Source organism: Gossypium hirsutum, chromosome D01, assembly GCF_007990345.1.
Source record: "Gossypium hirsutum isolate 1008001.06 chromosome D01, Gossypium_hirsutum_v2.1, whole genome shotgun sequence".
NCBI lineage: Eukaryota > Viridiplantae > Streptophyta > Magnoliopsida > Malvales > Malvaceae > Gossypium > Gossypium hirsutum.
The window spans coordinates 10053285-10075030 of record NC_053437.1 but is presented as its reverse complement, the minus strand read 5'-3'; the positions used below and the strand labels follow the sequence as shown (position 1 = coordinate 10075030).

The 21746-nt window shown below is 35.4% G+C and overlaps 4 protein-coding genes across 11 annotated transcripts; 2 read left to right on the top strand and 2 right to left on the bottom strand.

The window, feature by feature from the left end:
* Window positions 1–138: 138 nt before the first annotated feature.
* LOC107938646 (protein LHCP TRANSLOCATION DEFECT) lies at window positions 139–1646 on the top strand. Its single transcript, XM_016871869.2, has 2 exons — window positions 139–618; window positions 1154–1646. Exons 1-2 carry the CDS (start codon window positions 358–360, stop codon window positions 1409–1411), a joined length of 519 nt encoding a protein of 172 aa, XP_016727358.1. The 5' UTR covers window positions 139–357; the 3' UTR covers window positions 1412–1646.
* LOC107938645 (chloroplastic lipocalin) lies at window positions 1553–4655 on the bottom strand. The gene is made up of 5 exons (XM_041086987.1): window positions 4294–4655; window positions 3756–3873; window positions 3222–3461; window positions 2142–2432; window positions 1553–1935 (listed from the first exon to the last, which is right to left on the bottom strand). Exons 1-5 carry the CDS (start codon window positions 4377–4379, stop codon window positions 1657–1659), a joined length of 1014 nt encoding a protein of 337 aa, XP_040942921.1. The 5' UTR covers window positions 4380–4655; the 3' UTR covers window positions 1553–1656.
* Window positions 4656–5182: 527 nt separating this feature from the next.
* LOC107938625 (sm-like protein LSM8) lies at window positions 5183–7168 on the top strand. 8 transcript variants are annotated; one of them, XM_041086983.1, is made up of 7 exons: window positions 5183–5355; window positions 5617–5809; window positions 6024–6069; window positions 6287–6327; window positions 6471–6545; window positions 6759–6811; window positions 6911–7168. In XM_041086983.1, exons 3-7 carry the CDS (start codon window positions 6033–6035, stop codon window positions 6999–7001), a joined length of 297 nt encoding a protein of 98 aa, XP_040942917.1. In that variant the 5' UTR covers window positions 5183–5355; window positions 5617–5809; window positions 6024–6032; the 3' UTR covers window positions 7002–7168. The 8 variants fall into 8 exon arrangements, with proteins under 8 accessions (XP_040942917.1, XP_040942919.1, XP_016727344.1 ...); XM_041086985.1 differs by having other exon boundaries at window positions 5965–6069; XM_016871855.2 differs by lacking the exon at window positions 5617–5809 and adding an exon at window positions 5609–5616.
* Window positions 7169–7253: 85 nt separating this feature from the next.
* On the bottom strand, window positions 7254–10662 carry LOC107938624 (uncharacterized). Its single transcript, XM_016871852.2, has 8 exons — window positions 10278–10662; window positions 9782–9894; window positions 9325–9403; window positions 8728–8756; window positions 8430–8523; window positions 8186–8275; window positions 7908–8097; window positions 7254–7815 (listed from the first exon to the last, which is right to left on the bottom strand). Exons 1-8 carry the CDS (start codon window positions 10422–10424, stop codon window positions 7376–7378), a joined length of 1182 nt encoding a protein of 393 aa, XP_016727341.1. The 5' UTR covers window positions 10425–10662; the 3' UTR covers window positions 7254–7375.
* Between the last annotated feature and the right edge of the window lie 11084 nt (window positions 10663–21746).

The following is a 21746-nucleotide window of genomic DNA, read 5'->3' as shown; positions in this document are numbered from 1 at the left end:
ATAAAAGAAGTGTTATTATTTGTGTAAAAGAAATAGATTTAATATATACAAATTCAAAACATATCTATGCTCTTATTTAAAATATAAAACAGCCTCCAGGTATTGTATAGAAGAATAAAATAAAATAACAGCTAGGCAAACTAAGCACTAAGCCTTTTATTCATAGAAGGTCAAAATAGTCAACCAAATCAACGGCCAAGAACACTAATGCAAGATAATATGCAACAAAACAAAACACACTATTAAACATTTCTTCTCCAAGACGATGAGTGGATAGAAACTTGAAGTGAAACGAACCACTTTCATTTACTTCACTTGTCTCGCAGAACCAAAAAGAACAAATCAAAAGAATCATCAATGGCTTCAATCCCGTGTACTTTTCAAATACCCTTTACTTCAAAACCCGTAAATTCTCTTCCATCTCTGCCAAAACTCAGCTCCAAGTTTCTGGGCTCTCAAAAAACTCTATCTTGGTCAAGGCCCTCAAGAATTGGACCCTCTAATGGTTCAAGAACTCAATGCTGGTTCAAGTTTGGTAAGAACGGCGTTGATGCTGAAGGTGCTGGCATTTATGGCAGCCAGGGCAGGGATGATTTTGACAGGGATGATGTTGAGCAGGTTGTTCTTTAAGCTTTATACGTTTGCAGCTTTGCTTTTCTTTGTCGAACAACTTGTTCTTGTTCAATTTGTCCAGGTTAGAGAAAGTGTGAGATTGTTTGCTTAATGGGTCTTTTTAGCTTTTTAATGCTATTTTTTCTTGTTTTTACTTATTGGTTGTTTGGTAATGAAGAAAAAGAGCCAGGGAATTCAAGCATTTTCCCTGCCTGGAAAAGGAACCTACTTAGATAGAGGATGCTAGATTGAAGGGTAGAAAACAATTTTCTTTTTAAATTTTTTGAGATGATTTCATGATGATATAACATTATTACAAACATATCAAGAGGATTGAAAATTAATCAACTTATTGAATGGTTGTTAATTATTATGTCATCTCCAGAGAATGGAAATGTGTGGATGTTAATAGATGAATCTCTTGTGAATATGTTGAAGTATCGTACCCTAGATTCATGCCCGAGTACGTGTTTGTTCATACACGTATGTATACGAAAGCTTTCTTTGCTTCTTCCATTGATGGAGCTAATTTGTTTTGCAGTACTTCAACTACATGGGGATGCTTGCTGTCGAAGGTTCCTACGATAAGATGGAAGCTCTTTTGAACCAAAACATACACCCAGTAGACATTTTGTTGATGCTGGCTGCGTCGGAAGGCGACAAGCCAAAAATTGAAGAGCTGTTGAGAGCTGGAGCTAAGTATGATGTCAAGGATGCAGATGGGCGTACTGCCCTTGAGAGGGCTGTCAATGAAGAAATAAAAGACTTCATTCTCGGTTTCTCTGTGCAAAAAGCTTGACATGGTCAAATCGATCTATTTTAATCACTGATATAAAACTTGATCTTGTATGTTTATACCTAGTTTGAGCTTTGTTGGATAGAGAGAAAAAAGTTAGTGTTTCGTGTATTAAATCTGCCTATAAATTAGATAAACTTCCACTACCAGCTCAAATGATGATATAACTTTACTGATTTACCCTGTCATCTGTATAATTTCATTCTGAAATACAGAAAATAAAATGGTGTTTATGGAAGTTTGAACATCTATTTGAAGTAAAGCTCAAGCAGCTTCTTCAAAGTATCAAATACGCTCGTAAAAGGGTTAAATGCAACAGGAGCCTTTAGTTCAAGATCAGGGAATTCGTTTGTTAGAGCTTGTTGCATCCCAGGCATGGACATCATAGCAGCTAGCTGACTGTTGGACATCACTTGACAATCTTGTGGGGTGTCCTTGATTTTGCTTGGGTCATATCCGTAATTTGACAAGTACGATTTGTACTTCTCTATGAACTCATGTCCTGGATTTGGTGTTCTTGAGTAGATCTGAAACAATAATACCAGATTCACAAAGAACCAGTTTTACATATCTGAAATATTCAGATTCTGAATCAACTGTTGTATTTATGTATGATTTGAACAAGAAATCAGTCTTTTGCCTTGATATGCTCGTATCTAATATCTGTGTTTAAAAACAGCCGTTCTGTAATGAGTATTTAATGTATGCTTCATCAAATATGCTATATGTTTACCTGGATAAAACTTGTGTCTTTTGCTCCTGAAACAAGGGAGAAATTGTCATAATCGGTAGCAATCACATTGTAAGGTTCTTTGGGGATGAAAGGCAATGTAGGGAAACGAAGGTAGCACTTCTCTTTAATCATCTCTTGCTTTTCTAAATCAGTTTCATTCTTCACCAAATCTTCATCTGAAAGGCATTGAACCTTTCCTCTTATTCCGGTAATATACCCGTCCGGCCCTCCATGAACACAAAACGTATCGACCTGTATAGCAGGTGTTTTCATGTCGAATGTATAAACTCCCTGCAAATTAATTGATTACAACATGTATGGTTTTAGCAATCAAAGTTTGGGAGTCAAAAAAAGTTTTGACTGGATGAAATCTATAACAGTAATGAAGATGAGATAAGAAACTAGTACTAGTTTCCAGTTCAGATAAAACTAGCTTGAAATCCGGTTTGATTTTTTATTCATTGAATTGCATATGGTAAAGTGAAACTCAAGAAACCTATGATGATTGAAATAGTTCAAGCTTCTGTCAGTCACAACAATAGCAGGTAAAATTAAAATATTTGTGGAGACCTGCACCCGTATAGTGACCCGAAAGTTTTACAGTTTCCCACAAAAAGTGACTCTCAAGTATGAGCTTAAGTCTCTACAAATATATTATAGCGGATCCTCAGAGTTTCTCAATATGGGAGTAAATCAGTAAAGTGTCACAAAATCAGTTATGTATCTAACTTTTAGGGTGTGTTTGGTTAGGTGGAAAAGTGGAGAGATGGGAGGAGGGAGTGGATAAGTGTAAAGAAAATATATTTGGGGTGTGCTTGGTTGGAAAGAAAATAGGAGGGGTGGTCATTTTCCATCCTGATGCCTTAAAACCAATTCTTCTAAATTAGAATGATGTGAGAGAAAATGGAAGAAGTGTGTGTTAGTTCAAATTATATATTTTTCAATTGTTTTATTTTATCTTCCCTACCAAGGGCACCTATGGAAAGAAAATTTATCTTTTCCATCTTTCTATTTTTACCCCTTCAATTTTCTATCCTTCCAATTTTCTTTCCACTCTACCAACAAAGCCTTAATGTTTACCTGAGTGCAATGACAGTCTTCTTGACCCTGTCCTGCAAATCCGCGTTTGAGTGATGCTACTTCGAACCACCTTCCAGAATATCTAACAGGATCAAAGTTCTTTGCTGTCATCCCTCTCATCATCATTAGCTTCCCATTTCCTTCACCAGAATCTTCTTCAAGGGGTAGAGTTAGTTCATTATCCGTGGCACTTGCAAGCTGGCAGATGCTGGGGTCATGAGATAAATCAGCTGCAAGAACCTGCCAACGAATGGCGATTAAGTATAAAACATAAAGCACTCCGTACTGCAATGCTATGATTTCCACATAGAGGGCATTGGAAAGTACTTATCCCAACATCTAGACAACTTTGAAGCTTAATTTGTGTGGATATTGGAATTTCTTACAATCTTAATAGTGTTACCACATGCAGGGATGCCTTTTTCATACAGAAAAGAAGCTTATAAACTGACGAACAATTAGACAAACCTCTTCGGATAAATTCATCAAACAGTGACAAAACCATTGGGAATAGAAAAAAGGCAACTACCTCACCTGGTTTGTTTGAGACAAAAATATCAAAGATGCAAGGCCTGAAACAATATGACTTGCAATAACTTTATTAGGAGGGCTCTTGATAGAGCAATTTAATGTCAGCTTTCCAGGCAATCCCCTGTAATAGCAACACAGTCAAATGTCAAAGATAAGGGTTAAATGTTAGAGCATGTTGATGGGTTTCTAAAAATCTAAAAACCCATCAATTAAGACACATGAAACATCTAAAATGAAGTACCCTATCCCCAACCTTTACTATGCAAACTCAATACCAAAAACCATATATAATTATGAAGCTATGATCATCTCGCTTTAAAGGTTCACAAATGCCCTCATCCATAATAACAAAATGTCAAGTAAAACAAGCAGCATTTTCACCAATTCTCCACACTATTCGAGCTACCATTTTTCTCGTTCATGAATTCTCCACTTTCCAGTAAACTTCAATCAAAAACCCTATAATAAAGCTAAATGAACGAAACCCAGATAAAAAAAGAAAAGACCCATCAATAAGAAGAATGGGAGAAGTTGAAGGTACCTGGGAATATGAGGAGGATGAGAGGATGAACAACATTGGAAGAGAAGCAGTGGTGAAGTTTGATGATAAAGAATTGCATTCACCATAGTTATCTGCCTTTAAGCCCTTAACTTTTTGTTTATAATGCTTCAATACAATCTCTCTCTTTCTCTAAAAGTTGTTCCAATTGAACTCTCTTTAATCTGCTTTCACTTTTTTCTTTCTTTTTCAGCTAATCTTTTCTCTTGAGTTCCAATTTAAATTCACTGTTGGGAACTTCTGAAAATATCTAGAAAAGGGGGACGTTTAATGTTTACAGTTAATAATGGCTAACATCATGCAATAAAACATAGTAAATCTGTAAACGAGATATTTGTGATGTTGGGTCAGTCTCCAACCTTTGCATTTTGTATATAAATAAGGTCCCATGACATATACTGAACTATACAATTTTTTTACATGATTTTGACGATTCAGTTGATCAACATGACAATTCAATTTTTTTTTTATATTAACGATGAATATTTGATGTAGTGAAAGTGAATTTTTTTATTTTATAAATAATTTTAAAAAATTGATATACATATTTTTTTAATATTTATTTTTAAATATTTTAATATACTCCGAATGCTTATCAACTCACAGTCTAAACAATTATATTTAAAAAATATTATTTAATAGAATTTTAAAGGTGTCCTTTTTATATAAATTTCTAATAAATATATATTTTCTCAATTTTTTTATGATTTAATTTTTCATAGTCTTTTTTGAAGCCAGTAGCCCAATACGAATAAAACAAAAATAAATTTTAAAAAAATACACCCATGAATTACATTTAGGCCTGTTAACAGCAAGATGAAATGCCACGTCATTCTTAAAAAGCAACCTACGACAAAGATTACGCCACGTCATTACCTTCCAAATAGGAGATGAACACTCCTATAAACTAACTATTTTCAATGCTCTTGTTTGTTTCCCCCTTTTCTTTTCCCCCTCTGCCCTAACCCAGCCGGCATACTTTGGAAACCCGACCCGAAAAATATTCGGGTTCCTAACTGATCCCTTCAGCTTCTCCATACTCAGGTTTTAGCTTCTCTCTGTTAAAATTTCTGTTTTTATTTGCACTTTATTGATTTCTTATTTGTTCTTAAATGTAAAACTTTTTTAATATAGATTTTATAGTTTTAAGTTGTTAACCTGATGAAATATGGGATTTTGAGACTTGGGTTTATTGAAGTGAGTGATTTTGAAATCTGGGTTGACGTCGAAAGCACTTGTTTTTGTTTTGTTTTCTTTGTAATTTGTTTGTGTATAGTAATGGGTCTTTGTTGTTTAGTATTGCAGGTTGGCTTCTGAATTGGACTTTTAAATTAGACGTTCAAAAGTTGGACTTAAAATCAATTGAAGAAATTTTATTGAATATCTACAAAATTGGTTTGTGAAGAAATGTCTTTGATACATTGCGACAACCTATAAATTATTGAATTCCAGTTGTTTAGGGCTCTAGTAATGGATTTGTCTCTGTGATCCTAAAAAGGTATTTTTGAAGTATAGCATTGAGACATATGGGTAGTTAAGTCTTGGGAGTATTCTGTCTATAATGTGAGAGTTTGAAGAGTTACAATGTGTATTTGAATTACGAAGTATTTATCCCTATGTGATTTTCAATGATATATTTTGTTTTGTATGCAGACCTTTTAGTTCTTCCATGTGACATGCATAATTGATAGTCACATTTACTGCTTTTTCAGAGCTTTGAAATGTCAACTGGCCCTGGACTTGAGTCTCTTGTAGATCGTAAGCAGACTGTGATAACCCCTTTGTTTCTTGGAATGTTATAAGCATAACATCTAAAGGCAAACAAAAAGTGGGGCTGCATCCGCCTCAACTTTCAAACCCTTTCTCTATTCCTTATCTTCTTGATGAGCATTTTCTGTCGAAGTTATTATGTGTTGGCATTGTTTATCATCTTTGTCTATTTATCAAACTCTGAACCATCTTCCTTTATGTACAGAGACAATCTCGGTCATCACGAATGATGGGCGCAACATAGTAGTATGTTAAGGAATTCTTGCTATGCATTTCTTTATCCTTTTGAAAGAAGAAAATTTTATTTGCTTAATTCTAAACTATTTTAGTTTCAATGAGATCCTAATTTGCAACATTACTCCTTTGTTTTTCCTCTCCCTAATGCAAAGGGAGTCTTAAAAGGCTTTGACCAGGCCACAAATATCATTCTCGATGAATCTCATGAACGTGTGTACTCCACCAAGGTTCGTGCCCTTATTCAATTCATTTTATACATTTAACCACTGGCACCTAGTTGATTGAAGAAGCAAGAGGTTTTTCTTTATCATAATTCAAAATACATATGAGCAACTTCTTAGCCTCTATTTGATTCTTTCTTTCCCGTCTTTTCTTCATCCTACATATGATATTATTCAATTGGAAAAGTTTTATTATGATTTACGAGTTGAAATTTGCAGGAAGGTGTTCAGCAGCTTGTATTGGGTTTGTACATAATAAGAGGCGACAACATGTACTTTGCTTTTCGGTTTCGTTTTCTATTCATTATTTGAAATTTTCAGTTGTTAGCTTGGTTGACTTCCTTAGCATTTTATGCTTTTCATTATTGCAGAAGTGTTGTTGGTGAACTAGATGAAGAGCTTGATTCTGCTCTTGACTTGTCAAACCTTAGAGCGCATCCTCTGAAGCCTGTTATCCATTGATTGAACAATGAAAGCTCATAGAGTTGCTATAGACAGCATGTTGGATTAAATTCCTTAGACAACATGTTAAAAGAACCTATCATGATGATGAGAAACCCAATATGTATTAATTTTTTGATGCATTTTTATGTTATATTTTATTGGTAGCTGTTTAAATGCTTCATTCATATTGATCACGAGCTAGCATAAAAGGTGAAAATTTTGAATGCTGATATCTAATCTAGGACTCAATGTAAGGGTTGCAAATTCAACTGAAAATAAATGAACTTTCTGATTTGCGAAAATCCAATGTCATATGTACAAATTAAATATCCTCTTGTAAAACCAAGACTAACCAAAAACGAACTGAAAGAATGGCTCGTTGAATTGATCAATCATTCGAAGAGACTATTATTGAGGTTTCCAAGGGTGAGCAAGCTATAAAAAGCATCTGTCTTGTCACCTCCGCTGCTTCCACTTCCTTTTGAAGGAAGATCAGTTGGATTCATTGTTGATGGACCAGCCCTTAAAGGAAGATCAGTTGGATTTGCTGGTGAAGATGCTGGCCTTTTTACAGATACAAAAGCCACTTTCCTCGCATTAGACATCACTTCAAAACTATCAGAGATAGCAGAAGTGCTGGTGTCTGCAACCAAGTGAGCTTGGGATACATTTTTCAGTTCACTGTTTTCTACGAAAACAGTGCCGTCTACTTTTTCAGCAACATTTTCAACCTGCATCTTGTCGTCGTCATGGTCTATTGTGATGCCGGTTATAGAGACTTTCATACAAGGTGATGTTTCTGCATCAGCCTTCTCAGCAGTTGGTTCATCATCTACTTGTTCAGCAACATTTTGATGGATCAGATTATTGTCTTAATCCAATTAAGGTACCCTAGTAAAGAGTCTAGTTGATGAACGTTTTTACCTCCAAGAAACGACTCGATAGTCTCATACTGCACTGCATTACCTCCTGCTGAAACTTCTCCATCATTGCCCCTTTCTTGCATTTCAATCTCACATCTATTTGTCCTCTCAACCAATACAAACTTATCCATGTTCCAGACACACTCTAGGGTGACAAAGTCCTCTTTTTTCGGAAAAAACTCTCTATATACCTGCATCATTGTGAAGTAAAAAAGGCTAAGGCGCCACTTCTATGCAACCGGACCATAAGAATCTATCAAATATGAACCATGGGTCAACCTCAATTCCTTGATGAGTTATTTTAATGGACTGCTTCTTTTGGGAGAGAGAAGAGGCGGTGTTGAACACTGGGACCATATCAAGTAATATCTGCAAAAAGGAAAATAAAGTTTGAATTTCATGCTACTTAAAACAGGTCCATTAACCATGTAAATTCAATTAATGCAGTCACCTAATGACCTAAATGGGGTATATAACTGTTTCTACAAAATTCAACTATTCAATTGGAAGTTTCTAAACTTACTTGTTGAACCAAAACTCGAAGGCGTGCAAGGAGAGCTAAGACAGTCAGAGAAAATCCCATAAAAAATGAGCGAGCTACCAGAGTAGATATCTCACTATAACATTGTCAAGGTAGTCAAAAGATGATAGAATTTCTTCGATGGCTTTAGTACATGTATTTTAAGGATTCACCAATATATGAGTCACTACCTAGCCTATTAACACAAAACAAAATCTAAAGTCAACTTTCAACCTCTATTTTAAAGTCTCCCAATCCTTATGTATTATCCAATTTAATAAAAGAAACTGATAGAGGATACGTCGCTGCTCTCAACATTGGCTCAACAATCTGCAAGAGAAACACAGAAACCATTCATATATAAATACTGCAGCAGGAAGAAGGATGAATGCACATAATTACATAGTTATTTGGTCACAACAATCCTCGATAGTTGCATCCAGCCAACTGCCTCAAGGATGTAGTATTGCTCGAATTTAAAGATACCAAAAATATAAACTAATAAAAGTCATCAAAGAATTAATACACGATAATCTTAAACAGGGACTGGTAATAGAATATTTGAATTTTTATAATATACACTATTATGTCAACTTTTTTTTTTTTATATTTCCAGTACAACCAAAACACTAAACAAGGGAATTAAAGACGTAAGTTGAGATGCAACATAAACATACAGATAGACAAGAAGGCTACAGGCACAATAATGCAAATGAAAATAATAATGAAATCTAAAGATGATAAATCTAAGACCAAAGGAATCGGAATAAATTTTTGGATTGAGGACAAAGTCAGGCAAGAAAATCAATAAGCTAGCAAAGTAAAAGATAATAATTTCAAGGAAACTGATAGTAGCAAACAATATAGTGTGAGGACGAAATGAGATCGAAATATGTACTTGTGATAGTAAGCGTGCTGCCCCCAAAAGTCGGTCCATAAAATTAGGTTTTCCAACATCATTTTTTCTCCTCTTCAAACTGTAAAGCAAACAAAATGAATGAACTCCAAAATTTAGTCTCCGCTAAATAAATATCAATATCTTATCATAGAAAATGACATGATTAAAGTTCAAGCTTAAGATTGATTGTCAGATGAGACAATATTGCAACTTATTCTTGCATCAGCTCCTACACCAAAAGATGCATTAGACAAACAGATAACAACCTACATATCCACGGCGCAGCATAAATAATCCTTTTGATTTTAGGCTCCCTAAGCTACTGCGAATTTGCATCAACCAATAGAAAACAAACGCATTGCTTTTTTTCTCAGTCCTTGTGAAGCCAAAGCCAGTATTCAAATACATGTAGTTCAAACCAATCAAATGTAAATGTAGTAACTGTTAATATGCATACCTTTCTAAAAGTTGCACCTTTTGTTTAGGTCTGATTCCAGTGATAACTAGAAAGCAGGAACTTATTAATTCCTCCAAATTAGCAGATTTCAACAATCTCAAGTCCCTCCTTACCTAATTTCACACAAAAAAGAAAATTTAGGCACGCATAAGAAGAAAATAGAATTAACATAAATTCTCGAGTACTAAATTGGTTATATAACTCATCACCTGGGAAACAAGGATTTTAACTCGTTCCTTCTTTAAAAAAACAACAGATAGAAAAAGCTCAGAGCTTATAGTTATAATGTCCTTTTCTCTTCCCTCAGCTTTCTCGGCAATCAAACATCTTTTCTCAAACTGGGCATTATCCTTTCTAACAAAAAGAACCATATACAACCCAAAACTCCTATAAATTTATCTCCTCCTCTTTCGCTCTCTCAGCTTTCTCACCATCCAAAAAAACCCTAGAAAACTAAAACCCCAAAAAAATCAAAATAAGAAGAAATAAAACTAACCTTTAAAAGATACTGAAAATATGATGACCTTCTATGCTGGTTCTTGTTCTTGTAAACAATTCTTTCGAAGATGCCACACTCTACTTCAAGCTGACCCAAAAGAGACTTCAATTTCTCTTCTTTCGTAGAATCAATTTCAGAATTCATCGCTTTGCTTCTTCCTGTTTTCTTTCGCAGATTAATTAACTAAAATTCAATACAGGTAAGGGTTTAAGGATGTTTTTTAAGGGTTTTGGACCAAGAAGAAGAAGAAACGGCTAGATCCTACAAAATTTGGGTTTTAACCTAAGATTTACTAACGGGCTGGAAAAGATTATAAACGAAGATTTGGGTTTGGAACAGTGAATCCAATTAAATTGGGCTCAGACAAAAACCAATTCTTTTTCTTGCATAAACAGACTACTTCATTACAAACATCAACAAGACGTATAGTTGAGTGAAAATTTTAAAATAAAAAATTGAACAAGTATATTAAGATATTGTTAAATCAAATACTGTCCCAACAATGAGGTATGAAAGCCTGTTTATGGAGGATTTGATGAGAAGTTAGAAAAAAGAATTAAAGGTTATAATGAGTTGATTGAAAGTGAAAAAGTAGACCATCTTTTCTTATGATACCAAACAAGAAACACACACCCAAAATTTGATGTTTACGACGTGTACTTGTGTTATATAGATGTAATAAAAACAATTTAATCCGGGTCCGATGCAATATAAACATCCTAAATGGGGATTTTTTTTTTTTATAATACCATTGAACCATCACATCCGTTGAACTAAAGTATTAACATGTTAATGTTAATTATGTTTAATTTTTTCTAAAAATATATATAATTTTCGATGTATTAATAATTCCATATTATATCGATTTTGAAATATCTTTGATCTCATATGATTACTTTCTCTTTGGGAAGTGGGGTGCAAAGAAAATCTTTGCTAGTCATTTCCATAGTTTCTGTTTGGTGCAAAGATGTATTTTCATTGTCGATGACAACTTTTTTTTTATTTATTTAATTTATATCATAAGCTTTTATCTATAATCTAAACAGTTTATCTTTATCTCTATTGGTAATTTAGGTGAGAAATTATTAAATTATTTTTATATATTAGAAGTAAATTAACTTTTATTCTTTTACATTTTTAATAAAAATTAATATAAAATTTGTAAATATTGATGTTTGAATCAATGACATATCACCCGTATTAATAAAATATTTTATTTAAAGTATTATTTTAATGTTATAACACAAGTAAATTATGAATATATATTAATAATGTCGTTGATTGAGTTGATGTTAGAAGTCAACGCGATACCAACTCAACAAAATTGATAATATCATGATAAACAATTTGAGTGCATTTCATATTCTTAATTTACTTATTGAAATTTCCTTTTACTCACAATTTAAACTATTTTTTTATTTTAATTTTGTACGTATGGTATATGTGTTATTATTAGTTTCAAACCTTACATTTTATTATTTATTATACGCTATTTTTATACGCACACTTTTGTTCTAAATACATGGTTTCCACGTGTATAGTATGTGATAGAATTTCTAATATTTATTTACTCAGTTTGGCATAAATTAAAAGGTTAAAATATGTTATTAGTCCTTATACTTTGATAAAATTTGAGATTTAATCACCGTAGTTTAAAAACTAATAATAAAGCCCTCCAACTTTTTAATTTATAAATCTCAATTCAATTAAAAATAGTAAGTATTTTCTATCGAAATTTGTCAATTTGACATTTTGATTAAGCTACCCTCATGTGACATGGCATATGATGATAGAAAATAAACATGTTAAATTGATAAATTTTAACGAAAACTGTCAACAAGAAATGATTGGGTTAGAATTTTTTTTTTTTGGTAGAAATTGGACTGGAATTTTTAAATTAAGAGGTAAGTTAAAATATAAGTATTAAATCTCAAATTCTATAGAAGTGTAGGGACTACTACCATATTTTAACCAAATTAGAAATGCTACTAGATATAAAATTTTAGAAAAATTAAGATATAACGTCACATCACATTTATTAAAAATAAATTAAGTAAATTTGAATATAATAAAAAAATAAAAAGATTCACATAGATGTAAAACTAAAATAATGAGACACTATTTATAAAAAAATGAAAAATTAATAAATATAAAATAATAAAGCTTGTTGGAAATTTTGATACCTTTTAATAACTTTTCTCATGTAAAATTAAATGCATGCGACAGAAGCTATATTTTAGATAAAGACGGCCTTTTAAGTCCAAAATTAAATTATTTTTAATACATAAACATTTATTATAAATAACATCTTAATTTAATCAATCATCTTCACAACATCCTATTATTTATAATAATTATTCATAGAAGAGTTTAAGTGTCAAATCGCAAACCCTTTCTAAAAATATCTATAGTAATTAATCTAATTCTATCCCTTGAAAGGGCCAAAATATCAAAAAAAGCTAATTTTTTTTTAAATTTATCGAAATGGGCCCAGTATTTTATTATTTACCAGAATGGGCCATTTTCCCCTAAATCGCGTCCACGTCAGCGCGATGTCAGGGGATATGTCAGCAAATAGCGTCCACGTCAGCACGATTTGCTGACATGGAACAAAGCGCGGCCTTGAAAGCACGATTTGTGTCCACGTCAACAAAGTGCGCTGACATGGACGCGATTTCGCGGTGTTTCTCACGTTAGGTTTTTTAGGGTTTTTTAGATTTTTAGGGCTTCGGAGAGAAATTAATTAATTAATTAAAATTAAATTACGTAGACGCGAAGAATTTGTGAAATCGCGCCCTCCTGGATGCGCTTTTGCTACAGTTGGTCCTGGAAGAAATAATTTCAAGTTGACGTTTCTGAGCAAATAGTATAAAATCGCTTCTACCAAGATGCTTTATGAGAAGAATTTGTGAAATCGCGCCCACGTGGACGCGCTTTTGCTACAGTAGGTCCTGAAAAAATTATTTCAAGTTGACGTTTCTGAGCAAATAGTATAAAAAACGCTTCAAGCAAGATGCTATTTGAGAAGAATTTCTGAAATCGCGCCCTCGTGGATGCGCTTTTGCTACAGTTGGTCCTGGAAAAAATAATTTCGAGTTGACGTTTCTGAGCAAATAGTATAAAATCGCTTCTACCAAGATGCTTTATGAGAAGAATTTGTGAAATCGCGCCCACGTGGACGCGCTTTTGCTACAGTAGCATGTTTGGGCTGAGGCTATAAATGAGACAAAAAATGTTCTCAGAATGCATAAGTCACAGCAGAAACAATTTAGAGAGGCTAAGAAGGTTAAAGTTTCAAATATGAGTGAACGTATTAGTGCTGTTATTTACTACGATGGTGAGGTTTGCCACACCGAGAATGGTGTTATTTTTTTGTCGGAGAATACGGTGCGACTGGTTTTTAACCAGAACATAGATTTGACAGAACTTCGTAAAAGAATTAGGCGTAAAATTTTCGGAACGACGCCAATGAAAGTTCTGTCTATCACGTATCGATTTTGTTCTTCTGTTGATCCAATGACATATGACTCGTTCGACATAAAATGTGTTCATAGCTTGGAGGCAATGGTGCAGACTCATCTTGCTAATGGAGCACCTTATATTGAGTTATATGTACAATTTACATCGCCAAATGATGTACATGCGACCAGTGTTCGAGATGTATACACGACCCCTGGCCGACACTCAGTTAGCGGGTTACAAAATACGGAACAGCCCATGTTTGGTCGCGGTGTCGAATGCACATCCCCTGCAAGACACTCTGTCGGTGGATGGGACATGTACGTCGGTGGCTCGATGTTTGATGCTGAAAATACGTACTAAGGAACGTCATCAAGTTCTAGTGGGTAACAATCTACATCCAATTGGGGACGTTATCAAATGCCTAGAAGAAGAGATGATGTACTCCCTATAACACCAACCGGTGAGGGGACCTCGTATGCTACAGATGATTGTAGGTTAGAAGATGACTCCGATATGGATCCACCTCGAGAGCCTGAGCCGGATGGTGCAGAAGTTGGCTTATTTTCTGAACCGGAGCCTATTCCAACAGAACCTAAAGATGCTGAAAGGAGTTCAGATGAAGAAGAAAATCCACGATTCAGAGCATACTCACCTCTAGCCCACATGCATAATGTCGATTTGTCTGCAGATAATGCGTTAGATTTTCCAGATCTACCACACCGGTTGCGTGATCGTACAAGTTCGGGGGTAGATTCTGGTGAATTTGAAGTTGGTAATCAGTTTACCAACAAGGATAGTTTTATCGGTGCTTTAAAACAACATAGCATTAAAAATGGCATTAACTACCACGTCGTTAAATCCAAATCTGATAAGTTTGAGGCGAAGTGTGCGGTCCAAGACGGCACATGTTCATGGAAAATCTACGCCTCGTTAAGGAAAAGGACAGGGTTGTGGGAGATTAAAAACTACAAAGATCCACATACATATGCTACAGGTATAGTATTGACGGTTTCTTAATAATACTTTTATTATGCAATGTTGCATTATTTAATGTACTCGGTGTAGAGGCCCAATTTAGCCCGGGCCCAGGCAAACAAAAAAAACAACAAAAAAACACAAGCCCAAATAAAATGGCCCAAACAGCCCGAAACCTTAACTGGTTTCAGCTCCACCCTAAGGCGCCACTCCCTCTGCTGCCCATGTGCCTCCTCAGCGCGCACCACGCCTGATGACGACGCATTCACCCATTTTTGTACCAAAATGGCAAAGCCTTCTGCTAATAGACTCCACAGGCCTACAAACAGCATGAAAAAGGAACAGGAGCAGCACCGAAAAAGCAGAAACAGTGAAAAAAGATAGAAAAAGAGCATTGATATTTCGGCTTTATAAGCCCGAAATTATGTTGTAATTTGGGGGGATTTTTGAAATACAAAAAAAGAAATCTTTGGAAGAGAAATAAAAAAAAAGAGAAGTTCAAAAAGGTGGATTTAAATATTATTGTTTATTTTCGTTTTCATTTTTTTCTTTTTATTTTTATTTTTACGAATCTATTTTGACAAGAGAAAAAGGAAAAGGCTTCAAGAACATTCATCGGGATCGTTTGGCACCTATATCGTCGGAGGCTTCTTCTCGGCGATAGATTCGGTAGTTGAAAGGCCGGTGGTCCTTTCCTTTTTGTTTTCTTTTTGGGTGTTTCGAAATTGGAGCAGTATTTAAGAGGCCGAGATCTAAAAACGGGGTAAAAAATAATACTTTTTTACTCTCCACCGCCGTGTACGGCGGCGCCGATCGCCGGTACGGTGGCCCTCGGCCCGGCTACTGGCCAGACTCTATGACCAAGGGAGAGAGTGTGAGAGAGAATAAATTTTTTTCTAAAAATGAGGAAGAAATGAGCCTTTTAGAAAAAAATTCAACTTTTATACTAATATTGAAACGGCGTCGCTTCATCTGGGGAGCTTCAGAGCCAAAACGGCGCCGTTTTGAGGAGACCCGAGATCCGACCCGTTGGACATTAAGGATCCGCGTGTTTTTGGACCAAAGGTCTATTTGCGATCTTGGTCCTTTCGCATTTATTTTCTTTTAAATTTACTCATTTTGTTCATTTTTGTTTTCTTTTAATTTATCCCCAAAATTTTGTTTGTTTTTCGATCTCGTCGCTGGCTCACTGATGCGCTAAAACGACGGACATGTGTCCATATTTGGGTTTTATTACTCAGTTGGTCCCTGATTTCTGCGCGCATTTTGATTTTAGTCCTTTTTATTTGTTTTATCGCATTTTTTACCCTGTAATTTTATTTTTGCTCCCAATTTTGTCCCTATATCTTGTTTGCTTGTTAATTCAATCCTCTTCCACTAATTAGATTAATACTATTATTATTATTATTATTAATTATTATTGCTATCATTTATTTATTTCTACTTTTTAATCTTAATTTTGTTATATACATTAAATATATATACGTTTCTACCATATATATATACATATGTTTTGCTAATATATATATAAATGTACATTTTCAAAGTCATAAATATATTTTTATATTTAGTTTTTGGCACATACATACGCCTATATCCATATACATATTCTTTATATTTTAAAATCCATATTTTCCTTACATATATATAATTCATATATGCCCATATTTTCAATATATTTCACAATGTATATACACACCTATATATATATCTATATCATATATGTTTTTTTTTATAAATACATATATACATACATACTTTTGACATATATTTTTAATATCTATATAAATTATCATTATTTACTTGTATATATATATCTCATTATTTTCAAACTTTGATGTGTACATACATGTATATCTTTTTATATTTTCATAATTTTTATTCATCTTCTTTATTGTTGTTATTATTTATTTATTCACATGTTCATTATTATTATTATTATTTTAAAAAAAAGGGACATTTTAATTCTATTCTTCTATTTATTTGATATTATGTGATTGATTCGACTCTTATTTATTTATTTCATTGTTGATGATTGTTGATATTCTTTATCCTCAACTTGTCGTATTCGTTATTGTTTTGTTGCACATGTTGACATCATGCATCAAAAACTTTTCCTAAATAAGGTAATATTTCGCGTTTGGAAAATCAAGAAAACGTGCCCTAATGTGTTGGGTTTCGATTACTCGTTTGGCCAAATAGTCGAATATCCCTTCAAAATTTCAAAACGAGGCAATATTTCGTGTTTAGATTCGAAAGGATCGTACTCTAACTTACTGGGTTTCGACTTTCATAATAAATCTAAATACACGAATCTTTTCAAACTCAAGTTTTTAAACGATCTCGGGAATTAAGAAAAGATCGTGTCCTAACTTACTGGGCACGATTCGTTTTCTAAACCCGAGATAATAAAATATCTTTTAAATAAGTAAAATTTTGGCATTCATTCGCATACCGGGAATTCGAGACATTGTGTCCTAACTTACTGGATATGATTCTATTCTTCGATTAACGTGAAATATGCCCCTTTACTCAAACATTTTCAACATTTTAATACAAGGATCGTATTTTTAAAATTCTTCAAAGTTTTCAATTTTCGACATTAAGACATTAACTAATCAACTAGGTACCAATTTTTGGCGTTACGAGGGTGCTAATCCTTCCTCGTACGTAACCGACTCCCGAACCTATTTTTTCTGAGTTTCGTGGACCAAAATCGTTGTTTTAATAAAATCAAACCATTTATTAAAGACAACCACTTTTCGAGGTGATCCAATCACACCTCATAAAAAAGGATTGGTGGCGACTCCCGTTTCATTTTTCAAAACCCAAGTCGACCCCGTTTTCAACAAAAAATGGCGTCAACACTCGGTTTATAGGTGTTTCACAAGATCATCCCAAGATGGATTCAGCTATGTTAGCTACCTTGATACTGCCCACGGTTAAAGCAGATCCCAAGACTTTAGTGTCGGTGTTAATTGCCAATATTCGTAGCCAAATTGGGTACACGCCCTCTTACCGTAAGGCTTGGATAGCTAAGCAAAAGGCGTTAGAGAAGATGCATAGCGGGTGGGACGCCTCATATAATGAAATATGGAAGTGGTGTCAGGTGCTAGAGAGATACGTCCCAGATGCCATCACAGACCTTGAAACGAAACATGCGTACTACAACGGCCGATTGCTACGTAGATGCCAAGTGTTCAAACGCCTGTTTTGGACCTTTAAGCAATGCCGAGACGCATTTCCATACTGCAAGCCGTTGGTACAAATTGACGGTACCTTTATGTTCGGTAGGTATACTCATCGGCTATTGCTTGCAGTGGCACAAGATGGCAGTGGGAGAATTCTTCCAATTGCATTTGCAATAACACCGAGGGAGTCGTCTGATGACTGGGATTTTATTCTCTCTAGGTTAATGAGGCATGTGTGCCCCCAACCTGATATTTGTGTTATTTCAGATCGGGGCACCGGTATACTAGCTGCATTTGATCGACGGGAAAGCTTATAGCAGCGCACGCACCATAGATATTGCCTAAGACACGTTGCTTCGAACTACTACAAGCAATATCCATCTAAGAACGAACGACGACAAGTGACCAACATGGGTATTTAGTCTATATCTGTGTTATTTTGTTTGTCAATTTAAATTAGTTTTATTGGTAGAAGTGGTATAAATTATTCGCTATGATCTTATATTGGCAGGGTATGAAATAAATAAAGATCGTTTTCACGAGATGTTGGCAATTTTACGTTCAATTAACGGCGAAAGGGTGGACTACCTTTGTAACATACGTTTCGAACAGTGGGCACAAGCATATGATAGCGGCCTATGATATGGCCATATGACGTTGAACCTGGATAAATGAATAAATTCTGTTCTTAAAGGAACGCACCATCTAACGATAACATCGGTTGTGCGAGAGACATATTTTCGTTTGGCGGCGCTATTTCCAAAGCGAGCAACAAGTTAAGCAGGCCAGATGCAGGGAGGCCATGTATGGTGCAGTAAGGTAGTTCAAGAAATTAACAAGGCCAAGGCGAGGGCAAACACCATGCACATAGTGTGTCACGATCGAGACAATTTATGGTTTCGCGTGACAGAGTTTGACAGACCGCACCAAGGTGTTGTTGGCGGGTAATATCGTGTACACTTGCGAAATAGGACTTGTGACTATGGGATGTTTGATGCACTTTATTATCCATGCGCTCATGTCATTGCAGCTTGTCAGAATCTCCGTCTGGATCCGATGAGCTATGTGGATGAAGTGTACAAATTAGAAAACATGTACAGCGTCTGGAGACACATTTTCCCACCGGTCCTAGATGAACGTAAGTGGCCGCCCATATCTCTTGCTCCTTTTAAGCTATTACCGGATAGAGAATTGCGTCGTAAACCAAAGGGTCGGCCTTGCTCGACTAGAATATGTAACAATATGGATATCCGAGAAACAGCCAGTCAACAGAAGTTGTACGGATGGTGTAGGAATCTAGGCCATACAAGCCGATCATGCCCTAATCGGAATAGTTGAATGTAATTGTAAATAAATTATATATTTTTCAATTATTTATTGATAATTGTATTAATTGTTAGTAACAGTCAAAACATTTTTTCAAATCTAACATTATGTGAATGTAAAAATAATAACTGATAACTGTATTAATGGTTAGTAGAATTCTAAAATAATATCAAAATATTCAAAATATTTGTACAAATTAATTAAGCTCATGTTATTACATCAAATAATATCAAAATATTCAAAATATTTGTACAAATTAATTAAGCTCATGTTATTACATCAAATAATATCAAAATAACTCAAAAAAATTTCTATTTTATTACATAAAATAATATCAAAATATTCAAAATATTTGTACAAATAAATTTAAATACGGCAATCAATGTCTATGCCTGGGGATTCAGTGCCACATGGCGGCCGTCAACGGTTATGCGCTGGATTCCTTCTTTGTCTAGCTTTCGGCGGCGGTTGTTGTTCATTCGGTGAGGATTCTGGTTCTTCCGGTACGACATCTGGTTGTCGGACTTGGGACGATGATCCACCTTCAAAGAATAGTATATGTGGAGGTGTTTGCATCACGAACGGCGACGGTGTTTGAAACTTATACGTTGGTGGAGATTGGTAAAAATAAGAGCTCCCCGACAGCCCCTCTTGTAATCCCTCGTGCGCCGCTGGCCTATACATCGGCAGTCCACTCGGCATAACAAGAAATGGAGTTAAACCGGGCATTTGGCTCTAACCTGCCATAGGACTCAGAAAAGGATACATATAAGGGTTAGGATACATAGAAGGGCTAGGAAACACACCTGGCATCATCTGAAAAGGCGGTTGCGTGGGTATCATCGGTTGAACTGCTGCGTCGGGTGACTGTGTCGGTGCTCTCGTTGGGCCTGGTGATTGCATGGCCGCTGATGATGAGCCGGGTGAATGTCTGGGCCTCGTTTAGGGGCTGCTTTCGTCATCTTGTCGTCTTGGATTTAGAGGCCCGCGTCTTTCCCTTTGGACACGTATTTGCCGCTGCCTCTCCTCTAGCGTTAGTAAATACGGCTTGCCATGGATCCTAAACCATGGCATGTATTCCGAAATGCACGCTAACTCTGGAACAATGATTGGTTCCCAAGTAGGTATATATTCATACCGATCTTCCCATATTTCCATGTACTCGAACCAGTATCTCGGCCAATCCGTATTCAATTGCCGAAGGTCGACTTTGTGTTAATCGTCAAACACCTCAGAATCCACGGGAATCGGTTGTCTACATCCAAACTGTCGTAGCACTCTGTCTGACTGGTGCGGCTCCACGGTTGCGTAGTTGATCAACACGACTTTCCCATGCCAAGCTAGTGGATTTTGTAAGAACTCATCCGGAATTACTACCCGAATTACTGGATCCTCGTATTGTGTTCATTGAAACTATATGAACATTATAGAAATATTAGTTATATAAATAATACTAATTACTAATTACTAATTACCAATCGACTAGCAAATGATGGAAATATCATTTTTATTTAATACTTGCATGTGCTTACAACTGTTGGTCTAATAGAAGCCGTATATCTTCAAGTTCCGTAGGTAATCGAGCATGATTTGCCGGATGGTTCCACCTAATTAAATAAACTTTTAGCATAATTTTATTTTTAAATATCTACATAATAATTGTAAACTCTAATATAAAATTTACCTCGTTATGAGTGGGAATGTATATGGGTGGTCCACTCGAGGACGTAGAAATAGAAAGTGAAACAGTGCCCATGACTGCAGTAGTGACAGGCAACCTCCAATTTTTAGTCTCCTCGGTCGCGTCGCCCCACACATCTCCCGATATAATGTGGCCAAGATAGCAGACCCCCAACTCAATTCACCGGCTGCTCTAAAATCAACGAGTTTCAGCAGCCATCTTAGATGTACGCGGCTCCGTGACAAGTCCGGCATCAGATAACCTCCAATTAACTGAAGAATATATGCCCGAGCATATCGGATTCTTTCTATTTCGGTTGAATCTTCATCCGGATCCAGGAATGTGTCTCGCAACCAGCCCATCTCGATCTTACCTCCGTCCATTTTCTCCGGAATAGCGCCCAGAAGCTCGTAGCACACCGCTGGCCAATCGCTAGATTGGACAGACCCCGTGACTAGGTACCCGTCCATTGGCAATCCCAATTGCAGGCTGACGTCTTCCAAAGTGACAGTGCACTCTCCACATGGAAGATGGAATGTGTGCGTCTCAGGTCTCCACATCTTGATCAACGCATTGATTAGTTTCGGGTCCACCTTGCATCCCAGCCTACCGTCGCCATGTGTCAAAAACCCACTTCCTGCAGGTAGTTCTCTACTAATGGTGATGGAGGAGCATGCATATTCCGGATATTGCATTCCAATACCTGATCTACAGACTTTTACCACAAATAATAAATTAATAATTATCTAAAAATGCATAAATAAAAAATTCTTAAATAATATTTAAAAATTATATTAATGTTTACCATTTTCATTTGTTCCATCGATATGT

Excerpts from the sequence above, each read along its gene's own strand:
- LOC107938645 (XM_041086987.1), bottom strand. The coding sequence starts at position 4,379 with ATGGTGAATGCAATTCTTTATCATCAAACTTCACCACTGCTTCTCTTC. Across the intron at positions 3,874-4,293 it reads CATCCTCCTCATATTCCCAG|GGGATTGCCTGGAAAGCTGA; the intron begins GTACCTTCAACT and ends TTGCTATTACAG. Across the intron at positions 1,936-2,141 it reads AAGACACAAGTTTTATCCAG|ATCTACTCAAGAACACCAAA; the intron begins GTAAACATATAG and ends TTATTGTTTCAG.
- LOC107938624 (XM_016871852.2), bottom strand. The coding sequence starts at position 10,424 with ATGAATTCTGAAATTGATTCTACGAAAGAAGAGAAATTGAAGTCTCTT. Across the intron at positions 8,524-8,727 it reads CCAATGTTGAGAGCAGCGAC|TGAGATATCTACTCTGGTAG; the intron begins GTATCCTCTATC and ends ACAATGTTATAG. Across the intron at positions 8,098-8,185 it reads TAACTCATCAAGGAATTGAG|GTATATAGAGAGTTTTTTCC; the intron begins GTTGACCCATGG and ends ACAATGATGCAG.
- LOC107938646 (XM_016871869.2), top strand. The coding sequence starts at position 358 with ATGGCTTCAATCCCGTGTACTTTTCAAATACCCTTTACTTCAAAACCC. Across the intron at positions 619-1,153 it reads ACAGGGATGATGTTGAGCAG|TACTTCAACTACATGGGGAT; the intron begins GTTGTTCTTTAA and ends TTTGTTTTGCAG.
- LOC107938625 (XM_016871853.2), top strand. The coding sequence starts at position 6,033 with ATGTCAACTGGCCCTGGACTTGAGTCTCTTGTAGATC. Across the intron at positions 6,546-6,758 it reads AACGTGTGTACTCCACCAAG|GAAGGTGTTCAGCAGCTTGT; the intron begins GTTCGTGCCCTT and ends TGAAATTTGCAG. Across the intron at positions 6,812-6,910 it reads ATAATAAGAGGCGACAACAT|AAGTGTTGTTGGTGAACTAG; the intron begins GTACTTTGCTTT and ends TCATTATTGCAG.